At 44.6% G+C, this 19,535-nt stretch overlaps 1 protein-coding gene and 1 long non-coding RNA gene across 3 annotated transcripts in view; one reads left to right on the forward strand and one right to left on the reverse strand.

Moving 5' to 3' along the window:
- The window catches only part of ADAMTS5 (ADAM metallopeptidase with thrombospondin type 1 motif 5), a 47,464-nt gene extending 44,830 nt beyond the window's left edge, over positions 1–2,634 (reverse strand). The window contains exon 1 of the mRNA XM_005511521.3: positions 1,705–2,634. Within this exon, the coding sequence (XP_005511578.2) occupies positions 1,705–2,634 (930 nt within the window). The remainder of the gene's footprint in view (positions 1–1,704) is intronic.
- LOC110365343 (uncharacterized) lies at positions 2,533–4,978 on the forward strand. 2 transcript variants are annotated; one of them, XR_010473207.1, is made up of 2 exons: positions 2,533–2,668; positions 3,068–4,978. It is a non-coding gene; the product is annotated as an uncharacterized LOC110365343 (long non-coding RNA). The 2 variants fall into 2 exon arrangements; XR_010473208.1 differs by having other exon boundaries at positions 2,534–2,665.
- Positions 4,979–19,535: the final 14,557 nt, after the last annotated feature.

A 19,535-nucleotide genomic window follows, 5' to 3' on the forward strand; every position in this document is an offset into this window, starting at 1 on the left:
GAAGCCTGTGCTTTTTTCTTGCAAAGCGTTTACATCCTTAAGTAACAGTTCAAGCAATATTTGCACCTTAAGAGTGAAAAGAGACCACAAGAACGGTGACATCTTGTTTAGTTTAGGTTCTAAATACATCCAAAAGAAGTAACTATGCATGGAAGATACATTGCTCAGGAGTCTTTGAAAGTGGATTACTGATTAGCAGCACACTCTTGTTCTGGCAGGAGGGCATCCATGCAAGGAATTACAGATAAGCATCTGTAAAGCAAGTGCACTTTAAATGCACATCCTATCTCAATCCAAATTAACTTAATAATTGATGTTAAGATTCACCGTCTGCCACCCTAAGAGTTTCCGAACTGTAATAAATCCCAGGGAAATAAATGGGAATACTGGCAGAGAAAACCACTCTTCAGTGAAAAGTGAAGAATTCTGGGCCAGGCTTAATTAATAAGCCATTAGAAAGGATGTTTATAGAAAAAAGCAAGACCAGCCTAGGTAGCCTGCTTTCATTCCGATTATAAGGATAAAAAAATGAAAGCTTGCAAATTGGACTGATGTGCTCTAAAATGTTAAAAAAAAGGCTCCTGCTGTACAAGTGATGCCTGACACAGAACCTAATGTTTCAACTATTTACAGCTATAAAAGCAAGCCAGACGCTTTTTTCCCCCAATCTGGAGCAACTCCTTCCACAAACCATCCAAAGCATCCTTTTTGGCAGGCTCTTACGATGCAGAAAAGCAGGAGAACTCAAATGAACGGAAAGTCAGGCAGTTATTTTTTTCGTACTTGGGGAAGGGAAAAAAAGAAAACACCAAACCCAAACCGCTGAAGGGATATTCTTACAGAAGAACTTCATTGCATAAACTCGGCCACATGTCTACTAGAGCAATGTCCCTTAACGACCTCTGGCAATGCAATTAATTAACAACCAAGCAAGGAGCAAGGCACAGCTCTGCATGAGTAAGACTGGCTGGATCCGACCCACAGTTGACCCATTCTTCACTTGGGGAACGAGAAAAAGACTGCATCCCCTTACCACCAGCCCAACTCACTCAACTTCAGCTCTGTTTACCTGTGGTTTGCATTTACGTCCTACCCTTGAACCACAAGCGCTGCCAGCTTCCAGTGTGGCGGAGCTGTTCTTGCTGGAAATAGCATCCCAATGCACTCAACAAGGAAGCTGCGCATACTTTTAAGGTGTTCTCCACCATTTTCCCTAGCAGGTTTGTTTGGAGGCTAATTTACGTTAGGGAGTGCTATCAGCCCTTTGCCTGGACCACCTTCCCAGAGAGAAAGAGGGGCTGTGTGTGAAGCATCTCACTGGGAAAGATGGAACAACATCGTCTCCCAAGCAGAGATGTTAGGTGACCTCAGCCAAGTCCCCCAAGAAGGCAAATTACCACCCCTCCATGCTGGCATGAGTCCCAGCATGGCACTGGCACCGTACCCACAGTGGGGATGACCTTGCAGGGGAGTGGGCACGCATAAACGCAGACACAATCTGTTGGGTTTTCAACCCCTCTTCCATTCCCGGCAGCTGTGTGCGTGGGTGCTGGTCCCTGAAGATGCAGTGCAACCTGACAGAAAGGCCGAAGGCATGAGTCCGGAGGCGACCCCCGGGCAAAGCCAGGCTGGAGAGGTGCCCAGTCACCCCACGACACATTGTTCGAGGGACACCAAGTCAACATCGGTCAGGGTGATGCCTACCTCACGGGTGAAGAGGATGGCGGCATCATAGTGCTCATCGTGGTCATCGTCGAGGCGGTTGTGCTGGTGCTGCCACTTGCAGAAGTTCTTGAGAGTGGTGGCAGCGTTCCTGTTGACTTCCAGGCCTTTCTCCTTCTCGCCCAGGGCCACCACCTTCACCACGGCCAGCCGGACGTGGTTCTCCAAGCTGGCGTGGGCGTAGAGCCGGGAGGCGATGGAGGACAAGGTGAGCAGGTAGTGCTGCAGCCCCTTCCCGTACTTGCGCACCATGGAGGCGTCGGCCACCAGCAGCAGCTCCACCTGCCGGGCCCGGGAGACGGAGCGACGCCGCCGCCTCCGCCGGCGATCCCCTGCGGCCGCCGCCGCCGCCGGGTCGCGGGTCTCGCAGCTGGTGCGGGCCGGCAGCGTCTCGAAGCTGAAGCGCTCCCTGCGGAAGAGGTGCGGGACGCGGGCCGGGCCCTCCCCGTAGATCCGCGGGCCGGCCGCCTCCCCGCCGCGCCGTGCCGGCCTGATGGTGTAGCGGGAGCGACCCACGGCGAAGAAGCCGTCGAGGCCGCCGCAGAGGTTGAAGACGGCCAGGGAGCGCGGGCTGCCGTCCACCGTGCCGCGGTAGTAGCAGCGCGGCGGCCCGCCGGCCCGCGGCGCCCGCGCCCCCACCGCCTCGTCCCTCTCCAGGTCGAGGAGGAAGCGCTGGCCCCCGGCGTACAGAACGTAGCCCGCCTTGCCGCCCCCCGCGTAGGTCGGGTCGAGGCGCCGCACGACGCCGCTGGCCCCGCGGGGCGGCCCGGGGGGAGGGCCGGGCCGGGGCCGGGGCGGCGGGGAGGCTGCAGCGGGGGGCGGCGGCGCTCCGTCGTCGGCAGGTGCCGGCGGCTGGGCCAGGGCGAGGTGCAGCTTGGCGACCAGCAGCAGGGAGAGCAGCCTGAGGAGCATGCTCGCCTCGCCGTCAGGAGCGGCCACAGTGGTGGTGATAATTAATAGTAGTGATAATAAGAGTTGGGGAGCCGGGGGGTGGGGGGGGGTGGAAAGAGCCGGTCGGCGGAGTGCGGCTACGTAGGAAGGAGAAGGGGGAAGGAGGTGGGAAAAGAAGAAAAAAAGAAAAAGAAAGTTCTCCGTCCCAAACTCAAGTGTGAGTGGGAGAGAAAAAAATGTCAACAAAAGCCGCTCGGGTGTGAACTTTGTGTTTCTCTGCAAGGAAGAGCCGGGAGCACATGGAAGGAGAGAGAGAGGCAAAAAATCCCAAATCACTGCTGCTCGGGAGGCAAGGGGGTGGAGGGGGAGAGAGCAAAAGGAGGAGAGGAGGCTCGGACCCCGTAAGTAGAGAAGTTTGAGCACTTCCCACTTCTCTTCCACTTCTCTGTTGCAGTCACCGGATCATCATCAGCAGCAGCGGCAGGGTGCAGGTCTGCTGCGACTCGGCACTTTCTCGGGCACCGGTGGGCTCCCTTTCCTTCTTTTGCCCCCTTTTGTTTTGAAGAGAAGGAGGAGAAGGGGAGAGAAGAAATTCAGGCACCAAAACCCGCCTCGATCGTCTCCGGTGAGATGGTTAAAAAGAAAAAAAAAGGAAAAAAAAAAAGGAAAAAAAAAAAGCTCAAGAAGCGGCAAGCGTCCCAGATTTTTGTAAAAGCCCCCTCCCTGTATCTTTTCTGTTGTTGTTGTTGTTATCCCCAGTCTGTCGATGTGAACAAGAGGAGAAGAGAGAGAAATGTGAAGATGAGAGGAGGTGGAACAATGAATTTATAGCGGAATGCCATCCTGCAATGGCAATTTCAACAATTCGTCACTGCAGGCTGCCTCTTAAAGGGAGAGCTTCAAAACCACCACTCCCACACTTCCTTCTCATTTAATCAGACAGAGGGAGAAACTTGAGGGGAGGGGGAAAAAGGAGAGGGGGCGGCGGGGGGAGGAGAAAAGGAGGGAGAGAGAGCGGGAGAGAGGGAGGCAGGAGAGTGGAAGAGAGGGAGGAAGCCGGGGAGGGGAGAGAGACCGGGAGTAAAAATGTTTGTGTATGAAAAACCCAAGATTTCCCTTGAACCGCTTAAAGCCACAGAGTAACCCGGCGGTTGAGGTGTCACCGCTGGCCGGGGACGGTGAAGCTGCGCTTACCTCGCATCCTGCCCGCTTCCCCCTCTCTCCTGCCCGGCGCTGCCCTTCATTTTGCGGTGTTCAGCGGAGGAGGCAGGTTTGCGCTTGGCTTTCGGAGGGAAAGGGGAGCGGCCGCGGCTTTTCCGAGAGTGCCGGTGATGCTGATCGCCCAGGGGCAGCGGGAGGGTGGGACGCGCCCCCGCCGCGGCCCCCGCCGTCCCGGCCGAGGGGACGTGGCTTGTCCCTTGCCCCTGCACCTTTCTGGGGTCAGCGGCAGCACCAAACTTCCTCCCTTTGTCTGGGCGGCCGCGGCTCGTCTGCACCCAGCCTGTCATTAAGTCTCGGCAAGCTGTCATCTAGTTTGGGCAGACTGTGATTTCCCCCGAGCCCCCGAGGACGAGGGCGGGCGGGAAGAGTTAATGCTTGCTTTGACCTTTTGAATGACTTCAGATACTTAGATCATCTCCTTGCTGACTGACACACACATTCACTCACCCTGTCCCCTCATCTTCCTTCCCACTCTTCGTGCTCCGCCGGGGACACCACAGAGGGCACATGTCTGCATTTACTTTTTCATCTGCCCTTTCCACCTTAACGCTGCCCGGAGAGCAAGAGGAGATTGGCAAGCAGCTCACTCTCTGCCGACATCAAGGGCTGGAAGGCAGCCTGGGCTCTGGAAAAGTGAGGGGAGCCGGACCCCAGAGGAGTCCAACTCTGCTGGCTTCCCCCCTGCAGAGATGTGGGACCCAGCATCGCCAGGTGCTGTCTCTTGCACCAGGTCAAACACGGACACTTTGGGACACAAGTGCTTGTTGTCGTGCATATCCTTTCCACGTCCCAAGATGGGTGCCAGGAACAGGTAATCTCTGGCTGCAGGACTCCAAAGGGGATGCAGCTCTCCCATTTCATCATAGCCTGCAAACAGCATCTCAGCCCGACCACTCTGTCTGCAATGGAGTGATGTGCACATCTGTCATACTTGGCAGGATCAGGACCGTGGTGGTCAGCTGCACAGAGAAGGGCAGACCATCATCTACCTCCGTAGCTTCCAGAGGCTGCTATGGGAGTCTAACAATTCTGTAAAGAAAGGGTTAACTAATGCCACAAACATTTCAAAACTTAATATTCCCATGTAAATTATTACATTAACATAACCCTGAGGTTATGCTTATTAAATATTTAACGCACCAAAGCTTTGCAGGTGTTCTTTTTTCTTTTTCCATTTTTCCGGAAATGGTGATACCCATGAACAAAAGTTCATTTCTCAACCTCCTGGCATTTCTTTTTCTACATTTCAGTGTTTTACCAGCACCAAAAATCCTTGACTGGAATCAGTAAGTTCCAAAATTAAGAGTTATATATCTGGAAGGTCACATGACATTTTTTGGGCATTGGTCCAGGACTATTGAACAATTTAAAATTTAAACATTTTCTCAGTTACTTTAAACTAGTTATAAAGTTAAGATAGTAAGAAAAAAAATTAAAGGAAGGGACAGAGATGAAGAAGGCATATTTTGATTAAAAAAATAAGCTGTAATCTGCCTCCCACATTTTCTTGAATGGGTTTTATTTTTCATTTGAGCCTAGCGAATATCTGTTCAGCACCAATAATATTTGTATTGACTTCACTGGGACCTGGTCAAGCCCTGGATTTGCATATATGTCGAGGCCCGAACTCCCAGATATGTCTTGGAGAGGTGCTAAAGATGAGATCTGGGATAAGGAATGTAGTTTGGATAACAACCTTAGAAACTCACATTAAAAAAGTGTCAGTTTGTCAATCAAAAGGCATATGATACACAGGAGGCTAGTGTAATGTTCTCCCATGCTACAGCATCACTCCAACAGTCCAGCCATATAGCCTAGGAAAAACAGGAATGCTTAGAAGGGTTAGTGGTAATTAAATGGTTCAGCCAAGTGCTTGTCTCTTGTGTTGTCTTTGATTTCCCAAATGACAGGAAAAGTTGGCTAAGCTTCCACAATGCCCTGTTTCATCAAGCAAGGATCTAGGCTCTCCAGGAAGGTACAAATTAGTCCATGCAGATTACCCAATAGATTATGAGGTCTTTCCTATTTGCATTTCAAAACTAATAACTCAGCAGTGCAAGAATGGAAAGATAGGTCAGTCATGCTTCATACAACAAGAGGAACCCTCTTTCCATCTCAGAGTCTTGAAGTGTAAGAATAAATCACTTAAATAAATTATCTTCTTTTCCCCCCCCCGTTTTGCCCTCTTACCCTCTTTTTACAGTTACAACATTGCCTTTAAACAAGAAAACCTGTTAGCTTGTCCCACGTTGTGGGTGACACCAAGTCCTTGTCAAACAGTCCTGACCTGGAAATCTCAAAGCTGACCTTTCCCAACTGAGAAAGAGAGAAACACAAATCCTCAATTAGTTTTAAGGCACAACACAAATTCTGTACACTTTGGACCAAATTCAATCCTGATGTAAAAAGACATGGTCCTCTTTTAGTCTCTGGGACTTGCAATCTGCTGTCATTGGAGCTGTTTTTCACCTCCTGGGTTTGTCCATGACACAGTTTAGGATCCTTTGAGTAACAGTCTCGGTAGCTGGGGATTTCTGATTATATAGTATTTAAGCCACATAAGAAATATTGCTCTAAGCATTATAAACACTTACATGAAGCAAGAGCTTGAGACAAATGACAATACTGACAAAGTTGCTAATCATTTTATCCGCATGTCCTTCAAACTGTCTTATAGAAGGGTCCTGTTTCATATTACCTCTTTTTCAGTTTTCAGTCACATTATTAGGGGTAGAAAACCTTGAATCCAAGGTGTCAATGAATCAGTCCTGTGTCTGCCTACAGCCCCTTGACAGTAGTCAAGGCCTACCAGAGATATGCTGCCCAACACCACCTGTTTTTAACATTAACTTATCTCTTTCTCCTTGGGAATTAAAACAAAAATTCTGTTCATCTTTTATTGTTCTGGTGTTAAGGTGTCTGACATTTAATATGTTATTACATAGGGGGCATAGCAATTACTATGGGATATATTAGTTTCTTTCTGTAAAATTATAGAAAGGTCCAATCAAACCCAAGAAAATTGCCTGCTCAACATATTCTAATATAATATCAATCAAAGAGTGTTTGATAAACTTGTGATCAGCACAGGCTTATAAATGGGAACCAGACCCAGGTTTGTGTAAGTTCCTATCCAAGAATCTACCTGTAGCAATATGCTTCTTAACATGGATCAGCTCTTTCCTCCTGGGAATTGAAAGCCTCTGTTAACTTTATGGGACATTATTAATATGCGTATCAGCAAGAACAAGCTTGCCTGCAGCAGGAGGCTGTCCAAATCTTCATCCCCCAGAAATCTACCAGTGATAATGTACTGCCTTTCAAATTCACCATGGTTTACTGGTCTTGTCAGCAGTTTTAACAAGCCAAACATTATGATTATAATGTTCAAGACTATTCATTTTAAAGCTTTCGTATGGTGATGCATTAAAACCACTGAAGACATTTATTTCTAAAGTGATAATTATTAAATAAAATCCCCATTATAAGTAATCATGCAAAGAACTCCTGAAGATGAATATTTTTGGTTAGTGTTCTGGAAACTACTAGATAGAGTGGCATTTGGAATAAGTTATACAGCCTTTGACCCCCTTTCTAGGACAGCGGCATAGTCGACATTGTCCCTTATTTGGACTCCGTGCCTCTACGTGGCTTGAATGCTATGAAAACCCACTCATACGGAGTCCTCCTGGCAGTTGTTTTGACTGACTCCAACTTACTTGTTGATATTGAAATAGGTTTGTGGTTGATGAATAAGCCAACATCACCATTATTGGTGTATCCTTCCCGTCGGTCTTACCAGATGCGTGGGGAACCGAGTGCTTCTGGAGACCGAGCTAACTTCATCCTTCTCATATTGCATGTGGCAAGGGCAGTAGCGGGAAGGTTGCTGTGGGCTGCACGTTCTCTCCTTTCCACATCTGGCACTTCCTCTACACACACCTGGCATTTCTAAGGAGTTCAGTCCGAAGTTTTCATAGGCTCTATATTATTTATTTAAGGGTCAAGTAATGTCTACCTCAGAAAACCCAAACAATTAAAAAGTATTTTCACAATAAAGACACAGGCTGGTGTTCCTCAGTGCACGAGTTCCTGGACAGCATTGGTCAGGTTGTACCTTTGTGCCCCTCACAAGCCACCACTGCATATGACCACCAGCTGCAATTGCAGTTGCTGCAATTGGCCAGTGTTTGAATAAAAATTTGGTAAGAAATGTCTTTTTGGTGTTAAGCACTGTAGCTTTAAGGCAAAATATTTTATTTGCTTCTTTATGGTCAATGACATCTTCTTCAACTACAGCCATGTGGGAGTGAAGGAGACGCCTTTGGCTTGGGTTTTATGTTTTTATAAGTGGCATGTGCAAGTAATGTATCAAATATATAACAGTTCCAGCAGACTGAAAATTTTACACTTGACATCAGCTTCACTTTTATGTAAGGGCTAAGGAGGCAGCCATAAGTGGTATAGTGTTAAAGCTGGGTTGGGCACTGTTTAAATAGCTGATTGTTTTAGTGTAACAACACAAGAATATTGTGAATTTATGAGTACTATATCAAATTAAAATAAGGAAATTTCTGAGGCCTGGCTAGAAGTCAAATTGTTAGGGTATCCACTTATGGAGGAGGAAAAGAGATTAATCATTATAAAAATACATCACATAATATAACTATATCTCTTGCCCATGTAGCAGGGTCTGGAGGAGAGGTGAGTTTACTGATCAAAAGGGGTGATGACATTGCCCAGTCAGGAGGAAAAAGAGGCACAAATGACAAATTATATTTCCTAGGTATTGACCTAGAGAATAGACTGGAATGGGGTCCTCACCTTCCTCCAACTGATGCAAGAAATGAGCTCACATAAACCATAACATAAATGAATAATTGTGACCATTGAACCTACTATGAATTTTGTTTAAAAACATATGCTGGGTGGAGGCAGTGCTCTGCAAGAAGTATCAGATGTTAGTATAGTAAGTATCAGACCCTTATATTTTTTTATTTTTTTTTTTTTCTGAACGGCAGCAAGATAATCAGAGGAAGGGTAAGATGTTAAATATTCCTCATAAAAAAATGACACTTGTTATAAAAATACATTTTAAGAGTGCAAGATATGCACATGATGTATTCTACAGCTGTTCTTTCAGAAGACTAGAAGGCCTGAAAAACTCTGGAGTCTAGTTTGTATGAGGAGCAGCAGACATTTAATTAATCTCAGTCCTAGAATTTTACAGCCAATATGTGGTCTCTAAACATCTCTGCTCTAGTTAGCAGAACATCTGTAGTAGAAAAACAGAACTTGAATAAATCCAAGTATTCTTGTACCCCTCCAAGCCTTACTGCTTTTTATCATCATTTCTTTAAATATTTTTCCAAAGATTTGTATGTTCAGCTTCTTGCTGTCCTCCCAGCTCCATTTGTGAATCTACCCTTTCAGCCAACAATGTGCCTTTAATTTTTAATGAGCCACGTCTAAACAAAAACTAATTCAACACTGATTTAGCAAGTAAATTATTCCCCCTCACTTTTACCCAAACCTTGTTTGTTCTTTTTTGCATAGGCTGGATATACATTCTTCCAAATATTCTGAAATAGCTGGATCTGAAATACTAGGGCAATTATAATAAAATAAATGCCTCAAATGGTATTTTTTTTATTTCAGTCAAGTTGGGATAGTTCCATGTGGGCAAACTGTTAGAGGCATAGCTTTATGAATTTACACATGTATAAATGATATTCCAGTACTGTAGGTGGAATATCTTTTTCCATGTCATCTGAGGCATAAACCAGAAAATCTACTTCCCTAGACTTCAAAGTCAAAACTGAAAGAGTGATTAAAGAGAAATTTAAAACAAACATTCACTTGCCAGATCTCACCTGGCATTAATACACACGCTGCACCACTTAAGGTATCGAATTCCGGTTGCTGTGTGCACAGATTTTTCCATCCGAATCCTGGTTGCCCTGAAACTTTGGGAGAGAAAATTTTGCAAGTCTTCTGAGGCAGGAGCCAGGGGAAGTGCTGTCAGGTGGCACCACTGCCTGCCACAAAGCTTCATCTGACTTGTCCTCACTTGAAACAGAAATCTCTGCCTTGAAAGGGAAATGTGGAGACCTTGCAAGCTGCTCTTCCCACAGACACGTCAGTAACAGTAATCCACAGGCAGGAGTATTTTGTGAGCCCTTCTTTGTCTTCTTGTCGTGGTTTAACCCCAGCCGGCAACTAAGCCCCACACAGCCACTCACTCACTCCCCTGGTGGGATGGGGGAGAGAATTGGAAGGGTAGAAGCAAGAGAAGTCATGGGTTGAGATAAAGACAGTTAAATAAGTAAAGCAAAAGCCACAAATGCAAGCAAAGCCAAACAAGGAATTCATTCACCACTTCCCATGGGCAGGCAGGTGTTCTGCCGTCTCCAGGACAGCAGGGCTTCCTCACATGTAATGTCCACGGGGGAAGACAAATGCTATAACGCCAAATGTCCCCCCGCTTATGTCTTCTTCCTCTAGATTCATATGCTGAGCATGATGTCATATGGTATGGAATATCCCTTTGGTCGGTTGGAGTCAGCTGTCCCAGCTGTGTCCCCTCCCAACTTCTTGTGCACCCCCAGCTGGTGGGGTGCTGTGAGAGGCAGAAAAGGCCTTGGCTCTGTGTGAGCACTGCTCAGTGATAACTAAAACATCCCTGTGTTATCAACACTGTTTCCAGCACAAATCCGAAACATAACCCCATACTAGCTATTGTGGGGAAAATTAACTCTATCCCAGCCAAAACCAGCACACTCATACTTTGCCTAAGAAGGCATGAAGGTGAGCAAAGGCTGTATCTATGGTAGGATCATGAATATGCTTTTGAAGTGGTTTTTGCTATGATCTCCACTTACTGTGCTTTGGTTTGCACCAGGTAGGTGTCACGGAACACACAAACGGGATTCCTTTGGGGTTAAACTAAACCAGAAGATATGCTCCTGTGGGCATACAAGGCATAGGGCTGGACTAGAGCTAGACCAAATAAATCCACCTGAAAGCATGCAGAGTGGATGTCACAGCTGGATAGCACCAACTGTTCTGCTGTTCGAATCTCCTCCTATCGAGCTGCACTACTCCCTAAAGCAGGCAGTCATGCTGCTACTATTGAGGAACATCAGGATGACAAAAACAGGCTACAGTGTCAGCTGGAGGCTACACAATATTCCTTTTCAGATGGTAATGTTTTAGAAACTTCTGCAGGCTAGGATGCTGTATGAAGAAACGATAAGAGAACAAATACATAAGAAAGGGAGGTATTTTTCTGAAAGTATTTTACTGTTTTTAATAATGGAAAGCATACATTTTAATGATTAGCACATATTCTGTAATGCACACACTTCTGTCAAAATGGTCAGGAGGTTCATGTAACATTTACATGCTGTGTTAGTCTTACTTCGAGGGCTTAAACGGGTCTCAAATAGTGCATAAAGCTTATGCTGGCCTTGGGCATAAGGTCAAAATTCACCCTTAAAGAAGAGACCAAACATACGTCTCATCACAGCTGCAATATTCATTTCTGGAATGCACCCAGCAGGTCTTATCCAAGCCACTACAGACACACAGTTTGAGTTTTTCCAGTTCCTAATGATTACACAGTATCCTGGAGTCAGTTGGACAATTTCCACCAAGAGTGAAACTCCTTGTATTTAATATCCCCCTAAAATAAAAGTGGTGTAAGAGAAGGGCCTCAGTCTTTTTCTTCTTTTATTGCTGTTATTGAAAAGGTTTAGCCCACAGGGATTGGAGAACTGGGCAAAACTACAAACTATGCAATACATCCTGTTACACCAAAGTGGGCAGATCCTCTCTCATAACAACCAGACTGGTACAATGGAAGACTTTGTCTAGATTTCCTGACTATACAGTATTATAGCGTGCATGGTATTTCATTATGGTTTCCATGTCAGGAAGTTTAATGTTGGAAATCGTTAAGTATCATGACTCCATTTTCACCATTGTTCCGGGAGGGGGTGTTTTTAAAAGGAGTGGGTAGATCTCCCTCGAGCTCTATGACATGATACTGCAATGTACCAGAGGAAATTAATTCCCCCTTCACTGGACACCCAGAATATAATCAAATATGAGTCTTGGAAATATTCAGCAGCCATGTTGCAAATAAATCTGCAAAGAAATAAACAAACGAGGTGCCTCTCTGATGTATTATATGACCAGAGCAGAGAATAGCTTGTTTCTAAGTTGATCTGAACAACTAGTCTTTTCAAAATCCATCTATCATGATCTTCAGCAGGAGAAAAATCAGAGCAGGTCCACAAGACAACAACTCTGCCTCCATTATAAATCACACTACAAAATGTCATTCCTATCTCTTGTGACCTGGATTAGATTTACTAAGCAGTATACAAAATGCACGCACCCATGGAGGCAGCCTGTCTTTCAATGTACTAGGGCAACAGGGCAAGAAACCTCTAAATAAACCCAAATTTTTGCTCTCCTATGTAGTCCAAGTTACAGAGATTTCATCATAGCCTCAAGGGCTGTTTCTGAAATTACCTACCCTCTCTCAGAACCCTTTTGCTTCTCTGCTCCCTTGTCTGCAATATTTTCAGATTTTTTTTTCTCCCAAGAGGACATTTGGAAATGTGCATGTCATGGTCCAGATCATAACCACACCAGGCAACCTTCTTTCCTCCCTGATGTTTACTGGGTTTTATGTTCTCAAATATGAACTGAAAAATGTGTGTACTCAAGCACTTGCCAACAAGCAGCATGACTTTTCATGGTTCATAAAAGCTCACCCATCCCCTGTGTAGGAAAACCATTCTCCTTTGCACAGACCAGGAGTTCACTACTTCAAAACACGGAAACCATATGGCGACATATTTTAAAAGAAAACATGACATGACAAAGTCCCACCCATGACCCTTCCTAACAAAAACCCACCCTTTTCGTCCTGGAAAACTGACCGGTGCAGTCACCTAGTCTACCACAAGGTCCCAGATGCTGTTGTGCAAGGAAGGATGAGTGTTACCACCATGTTTGTGTTTGGCAGCTGTAAGTCAGCCTGTTGTCAGCCTTGCCACCTTCTTCTTTGGTCACCTTCTTCTTATGGCCCAGGCAGACGGAAGGCAGAAGGACATTAAGGAGTAGTTTTTGCTTGAGCCTCTTCCCCTGCTGTGGCTGGGAAGCTCTGACGCCTGAGCCTCCAGGCATACGTGCAGGAGTGTGCACCTGAAGTTTGGAGTCAATGTATGTTTGGGCTTGAGAAGGGCCATGTATTCACACCCCAAATACTCAGCTTGACCCACTTGACTCATTAAAATCAAGATTTTGGTATTTCCCGGGAAGGAATAACAGTCTTTGGAAAGGTGTTTCAATACTTCTTAACTGTTAAAAAGCTTCATCTGTCTTCTAATCTGAATTCATTTAGCTGCAGCGCTCAGCATTAATACCTTTTTAAACTTTTGTCTGCCAGTCTGAAGAATCTGCTACTTCTTTTTCCTAGTTAATAGAATTAGAGAAAATAACCATGTCACTCTAACATTTTATTTGGGAGGCTAAAACACAGTAAGAACCTTGTACCTATGCAAGGGTCTATTTTTCATGATTTCAGTCATTCTCAGAGTCCTTGTCTTAGGCTTCTTCAATTTATCAATATTCTCTCTAAGATGTGAAATTACAGGTGGACAAAGCAATGCTGCTCATGCTAGTGTAAAATATGCATACAACTTGACTTGCCCTAACTCTGTTGGTCAGAGCACCACACCAGGAACTCACATAAGCCACAGTTACTCCCTTTGCTTTTGCAGAGTCCCTGCTTCTCTGGAGAGAATGATGTTCTTCTAAGGCCATGGCTTACAGTCTCTGTTTCCAGATGTACTGCTCAATACATATTCTTCAGGATCCTAAATTCTTTATGTCAGTGTCCAGCCCATTTTAAAGCTCAGACTGCCTTCCAACTTATTTTATGATTTTATGTCTATTTCCGGGTCACTGAAAAAAATATTAAATTGTTTTGTGCCAAGAACAATATTCTTTGGTATGCAGCAGAAAAGTCTTGCTTGATAATGAGCACTTCTTTACAATCACATGTAGAGGCCTATAGGTTTCCAATATAGTCGATGTTTGCTGCATATTTTCTATGCCTAGGCAAATCCACATGAACCACACTGAGCAACTACACTGTAATAAGACTGAATAATAGTTTTCTGTCATATAGTCACTTCCTTCTTCTTATCCCCTGTCTGCTGGAGGGTTTGTCATTCAAGCTCAGGGCTGCTGTCTAGAACATTGCTGTTGGGGTCCCACAGAGCCAAGTCAGGCTTCCCGAGTGGCACTGACAAAGACCTGACCTCACTCAAGCTCTGTTTTGTCTGCTCCTACACATTTCTATTTACAGGGCCCAGATAGCACCTCCCTCCTGTACTTCACAGAGACATAAAAAGCCCTGTCCTTTCCTGTTTGCATCTTCTGAAGAACTCTTCACTTTTTTTTTTTTGGTGTGTGTGTTGTTGTTTTTTGTTTGTTTTGTTTTGTTTTGTTTTGTTTTCCTCTTGGTTAGAACATCTGTCTACACTTCTGTGTGATCTTTAACTCATCACTCTGCTCATTGATCCAGTTCAGACCAATTTCTAGTGAAGAGCAATATAGCAGTCTCACCTACTCTGGGGTTTTAGGAATTAAGGGGAAAACATTTATTTAGGGAAGAAAAATCTGCATATCCTTGATAAAAAGCCTAATGCATATCATTGTGCATAAGCTGTGTTCTTCATTTCTACTTTCCCTTGTGAAATAAAGGCTGTGAGGCCATATTTTCTGTTGTTCTGTTTTTCGTTAACCTGTATGTTCATTTACAGTGATACGGAGTAGTCCCCATGATAATCAGCCAAGGAATTATGACACAGCAGAGTCTTGCTCTCAGTTTGCACATGAAGAAATTAATGACTGCATGAAATTCAAGGTAGTGGCATATCAGACTGTCTGTTCCCTGCAGTATAACTCTTATGAACCTTTCTCCTCTCTCATTTGGCTATACCTGTTTAAACAGGCACCTGGAATGGTGCAGCTCAGATGTTCCTGCTGTTCCTGCTCTGTAAACCCAGAGTGACTCCTTTACATATTTCTCTTGAAGCAGTGACTCGCATGGGGCAGAGGCAAAATTCCAAAACAAAGCAAGCAGACGCTGTGGGTCCATGAAAGCCACATGAAGTTGGAACTCTGATGGCTTTCATTATAATGTGGTGTGAGTACCCTGTCTTCACTTGGCCTGATAAATTTTAGTAAGGTCTGCCATAATTTTGAGCTTCAGACTTTTTCTGTAGATTTGAAGGCACTTATGTGCATGTATATTTGCCTGCACATGGTGGTGATTTTATTTTTTTAATGTTGGAAAGCAAAACACTCATTCTCCAGCTTCTTCTACTTTCCTGGGCTACCAGGGAAACCCTAGGAGAGTTATTGGTCAATAGCTCTTATAGTAAAAGTTAGTAATGTTTCCCAGTAGTAGATGTTGTGGGAAAGACATGAATTCCTTTCAAGTTCTGAATTGGATTCTTTTTGTCCTTCAACCCATTCCTCTGATCTGGGGAATTCCAAAAAGAAGGGTTTTCATACTGAAACCAAACCCATCTATATTGTTAATGGAACTGTCAAACTGCTATATTTACAATGTGTGATTCAGAGAACTCAGCCACCCACGCTCTTAACTGTAACCACAAGAGACAACACTTCAGAGCATCCTATCTGAAAATCCATCTATATGGACATTTCAGACAGACCTGAGGCTCCTTTGCTTATGCTTCGAATTGCCTGGATGTGAGCCAGCTCTAATTTACAAGTCCTGTAGACATGTTAGCTCAGTTCTGTATTTGAGCTAATATCAAAGCCCTTGCAATCATCTGGACTGCGATGATGCCTTGTAGGTAAACCTCAGTTCTCAGGTGATTCAGAGCTATGTTGCCTTCATGGATGTCAGAGGAATTTTGCCTCAGAAGAAAAACATGTAAGGGAGTACGTGCTTTTCTGCTTTCTGTCATGCATATGGCATAGCCGTTGCTCTTGCCCAACACATTTTTCTGCAGGACCAATGCTCAGTCTACAGCCAGTTTCAAGGAGCCTCCTTGCACCCAGCAGCCTCCTCCGCGAACATGAAGCAGCTTCTCTAACAACCCCCACCCCCAGCCTGTCTTTCTTTCCCTTCCTTTGTACCCACTCAGGCCTGGCCAAAATCCAAGCCCCAGCCAAAGCCTGTACGACTGCTCTCCTACTGCACATACTTTACAGATAAAAAAAAGTAAGACTTGCATCAGAAGAAAAACAGCCAGAAAACCCCCTGCCTGCAGTCACGTGTCACACCCAGAAGCAATATCAAGGGCTCTTGGCTCTCAGTCTCAGCAGACAACAAGTTTGCACCTGAATCATTTGGAAGCAAAATCTTTTCAGGAAAAAGGCATCCGGTCCAAAATATAGTATCAATTCCTTTGTTTACTTTAGCTGAATCCCATGGTTTTGCATTTTCATCCCTCAATCCTCCCTACCAGAGAAACAAAGCTCCAGTAATTTGAACACATGTATGCTCCTCACTAGCTCCCAATACTGGTAACTTGTTCCATATTCTCGGCATCATTTGCATTAAATAGTTCGGCCATGTTTCCTCCTTGCTCCAAAAGTGGAGAAACAGATGGGTAAACAAAGCAAAGAACAGCTACGTCTCACTGTACTTGATTTTTTGTTTGAAATCTATGCAAACTTTGAGACTAATTAGGTCATTTCAAAATAAGGGAAATTCCTGTAAAACCTTTTTTTACTTCTTCAAACAAAATGAAACGTGAAGCTTTCTGGATTATGGCATGTAAACTGATGTGGAGATAAGACAGGCTTTGTTTTGTTTCAGACTCAGAAAGATAGTTTAGGTAAAGTTCCTTGTTGCTGGCAGCCTACTTAACTTACTGAAATGCAAGTTAAAGGTATCATTTATCAGCTTTTTTTTCACAACACTTTTACAGAAGTAGGAGGAAAGTGGTAGTGGGAAGTCTTTCTATGGGAGGTTTGCCAAATGATTATGAAAATTTTGTTACACTTGAAAAACTGCAGAATAACTCTTCTGCTGCTTTTTATGAAAAGTCAGACCCATGGATGACTCTGTCTTTCACATCATATTGATACTGTCCGTACCCTTGAAAAACCCCCACAAAATGTAAACAGAAATAATGAAACTTCTCTTCTGTAAAAGGGTGTGCACCAAAAGGTTGTTAGGTACTGTTTTAATCTGAGGCTGAGACAACTGGTATTTTACTGACTCAGACAACAGTGCTTAATGATTGTTAACAGTATCTAGTGACTGTGAATGTTCAACTTGTGTTTGCTTTGCTTTCTGTTTTGCCTCTGACTGCCTCCAGGAAAGATGGCATGAAAACCCCTATGAAAGTCTGAGAGATTTTTTTTTTTGCAAAACCTTCACAAAAAGGCTGGGAGATCTTTGTGAACCTTCAGTGCATTTGTTACACTTTGCCGTTTCCAGCTCTCTGACCTCCAGCTGGCAGATGTTTTCTTAAAACCTCCCTGACAGGTGCTAACTCTGGATTCCCGTTTCTCTCTATCAGAGGCATATAGGCAGCACAGGTAGCGTGGTCTCCTGCTGCCCTGGCTGTGTGGGTCAGTTGGTTCTTTCCATCTCTTTCCAATGCCCAAGAGGCTGTTTGCTTCCAGCAGCATCCCTCAGGGAAGGACATATTTGACTTGTTGCTCAGCCTCAAAGCCCTTCCCTACTTGGGACCTACTTGTTGTTGGAAAGCAGGAGACCAATTGCTGAAAGAAAACTTCACAAAATAAAGAAGTTGCCTTCATCTTAAAAGCTACAGGATATTTTATTTTATTTTATTATATTTTATTTATTTTATTTTATTTATTTTATTTTATTTTATTTTATTTTATTTTATTTTATTTTATTTTATTTTATTTTATTTTATTTTATTTTTAAGGGCTGGGACCTTTTCTTCTTGTTTGGCACGACAACAATAAAAATTCCTCCATTAAAAATAGATACAGATTTGGTATCTGGAAAGGCTAATTTCTGCTTGCATAGATTTAAGAGACTGCAACTGTTAATCAGAGGTTTTCTGGCAATGAGGCAACTCCGCAAGCTGAAGGCCCACAGCAAGTGGTCTTGAAATATCCCATGCCTCTTGTATATGCATAAAAATCTGTACACATTCTGGTGTTAGCACTGTGCTTGGCAAATAAGCATTTTCCAAAGCTCGTTTTATATACCCTGCCACTGCTATATGTTTTTATTGCAAATTTCTCTATTCCTTCTCTGGCCTGCAAGTAGTCATAGCAGGAAGCTACAGAGATTCAGTAGGTAAACATGTAATCAGGCTAATAACAGGTGAAATTCTTCATAAAGGGAGTTACATCAGGCAAGGAGACTGAATGGCATCTATTTCTCCAAGGTCCTCTTTGTCAGAGGATTTGAAACTCATAGTCATTTGCTACATGGCACTGTGGCAAAGGGAAGTTCCTCTTACTCTTCTTTCCAAGCCAAGCAGCTGAGACAAGCTGATACTGTAACATCAGGTGTCATGGTCAGAGTCCTGCAGAGAGCCTGGGCTGGAGGAACAAGCCCCAAGAGCCTAGGGGAGCTCAGTAGTGAAGCTGTTTACATTTCAACGGGGACAAAAAGTCACCTCCATGAGTAGCCAAGGACGGATACATTAAACTGCTCTGGGAACACAGTGACCCCCATTATAATAAATTGTTTCCTCTGAGACCTACTGACAGCCTGTAAAACAGGACAAGACTGGGCTGCTGTCCCGGACACTGCAGGTGCAAGAGCCAGGAGGGCTTATCCTCAGGGCTGGGGCTGACGAGGAGCTGTCGTGGCTTCTCCACCTCCTCCCACCACCCTGCTCACTGCACAGACCCTGCTGCATCCCAGCTGCAGGTGTGGGGCAGCTGCCTGTCAGCAGGGAAGGGAACAACCTTGATACCTCTAAGGATCTTCTGGTCCCCTCATTTACTGATTGAATCCCCCTGTTACTTCGTGCTGCTCAGGGCCTTGTCCTTCTCTTTCTCTTTACCATGTTTGGTGTCAGGATTTCAGCCCTTTGGCTTGCAGATTCACAGGGGATCAAAGCACACACAAAGAAGTGAGCAGGCAGGTGGCTGTCATGTCAGCTTGACATCCTGGCTGAACCACGGTACACTGAGTGGCCTTGAAACTGATAGAAATGAGTAATCTTTCTGAACTCAGGTTTTCTTTTCCTTTGTTTTAGTTCTTGGGGATATCCAGGATATGTTGAGTAGGGCTGATCCCTATCCAAACTCCCTAAGTATCCAAATTTGCAATGAGTTGGAGTACCTAAAAATTACCTATACAAGAACTTTTGGGAAAGGGCAGCAAAACCTTCTCCACAGACTCTCACACTCACATTCCAGATGAGCCGCTGAGGCCTTACTGGAAATCCTAAATGCCACTGAAAGTCACTGAGAGATGGTTATAAAGTTTTCTAAAATCCAAACTAATTATGAATACATTTAGTAATCCCTTGGAATGGTATGCTGGTATGCTTAGGAAAAGCCTAGGACCCTGGGAGGACCTTAGGAACTACTGACCTGTCAGCCTCATCTTGGTGCCTGGGAAGATCGTGGAACAGGTCCTCCTAGAAGCTATGCTAAGGCACATGGAGGACTGACTTGAGATAGCCAGCACGGCTTCA

Source organism: Columba livia, chromosome 1 (genome assembly GCF_036013475.1).
Source record: "Columba livia isolate bColLiv1 breed racing homer chromosome 1, bColLiv1.pat.W.v2, whole genome shotgun sequence".
Lineage (NCBI taxonomy): Eukaryota > Metazoa > Chordata > Aves > Columbiformes > Columbidae > Columba > Columba livia.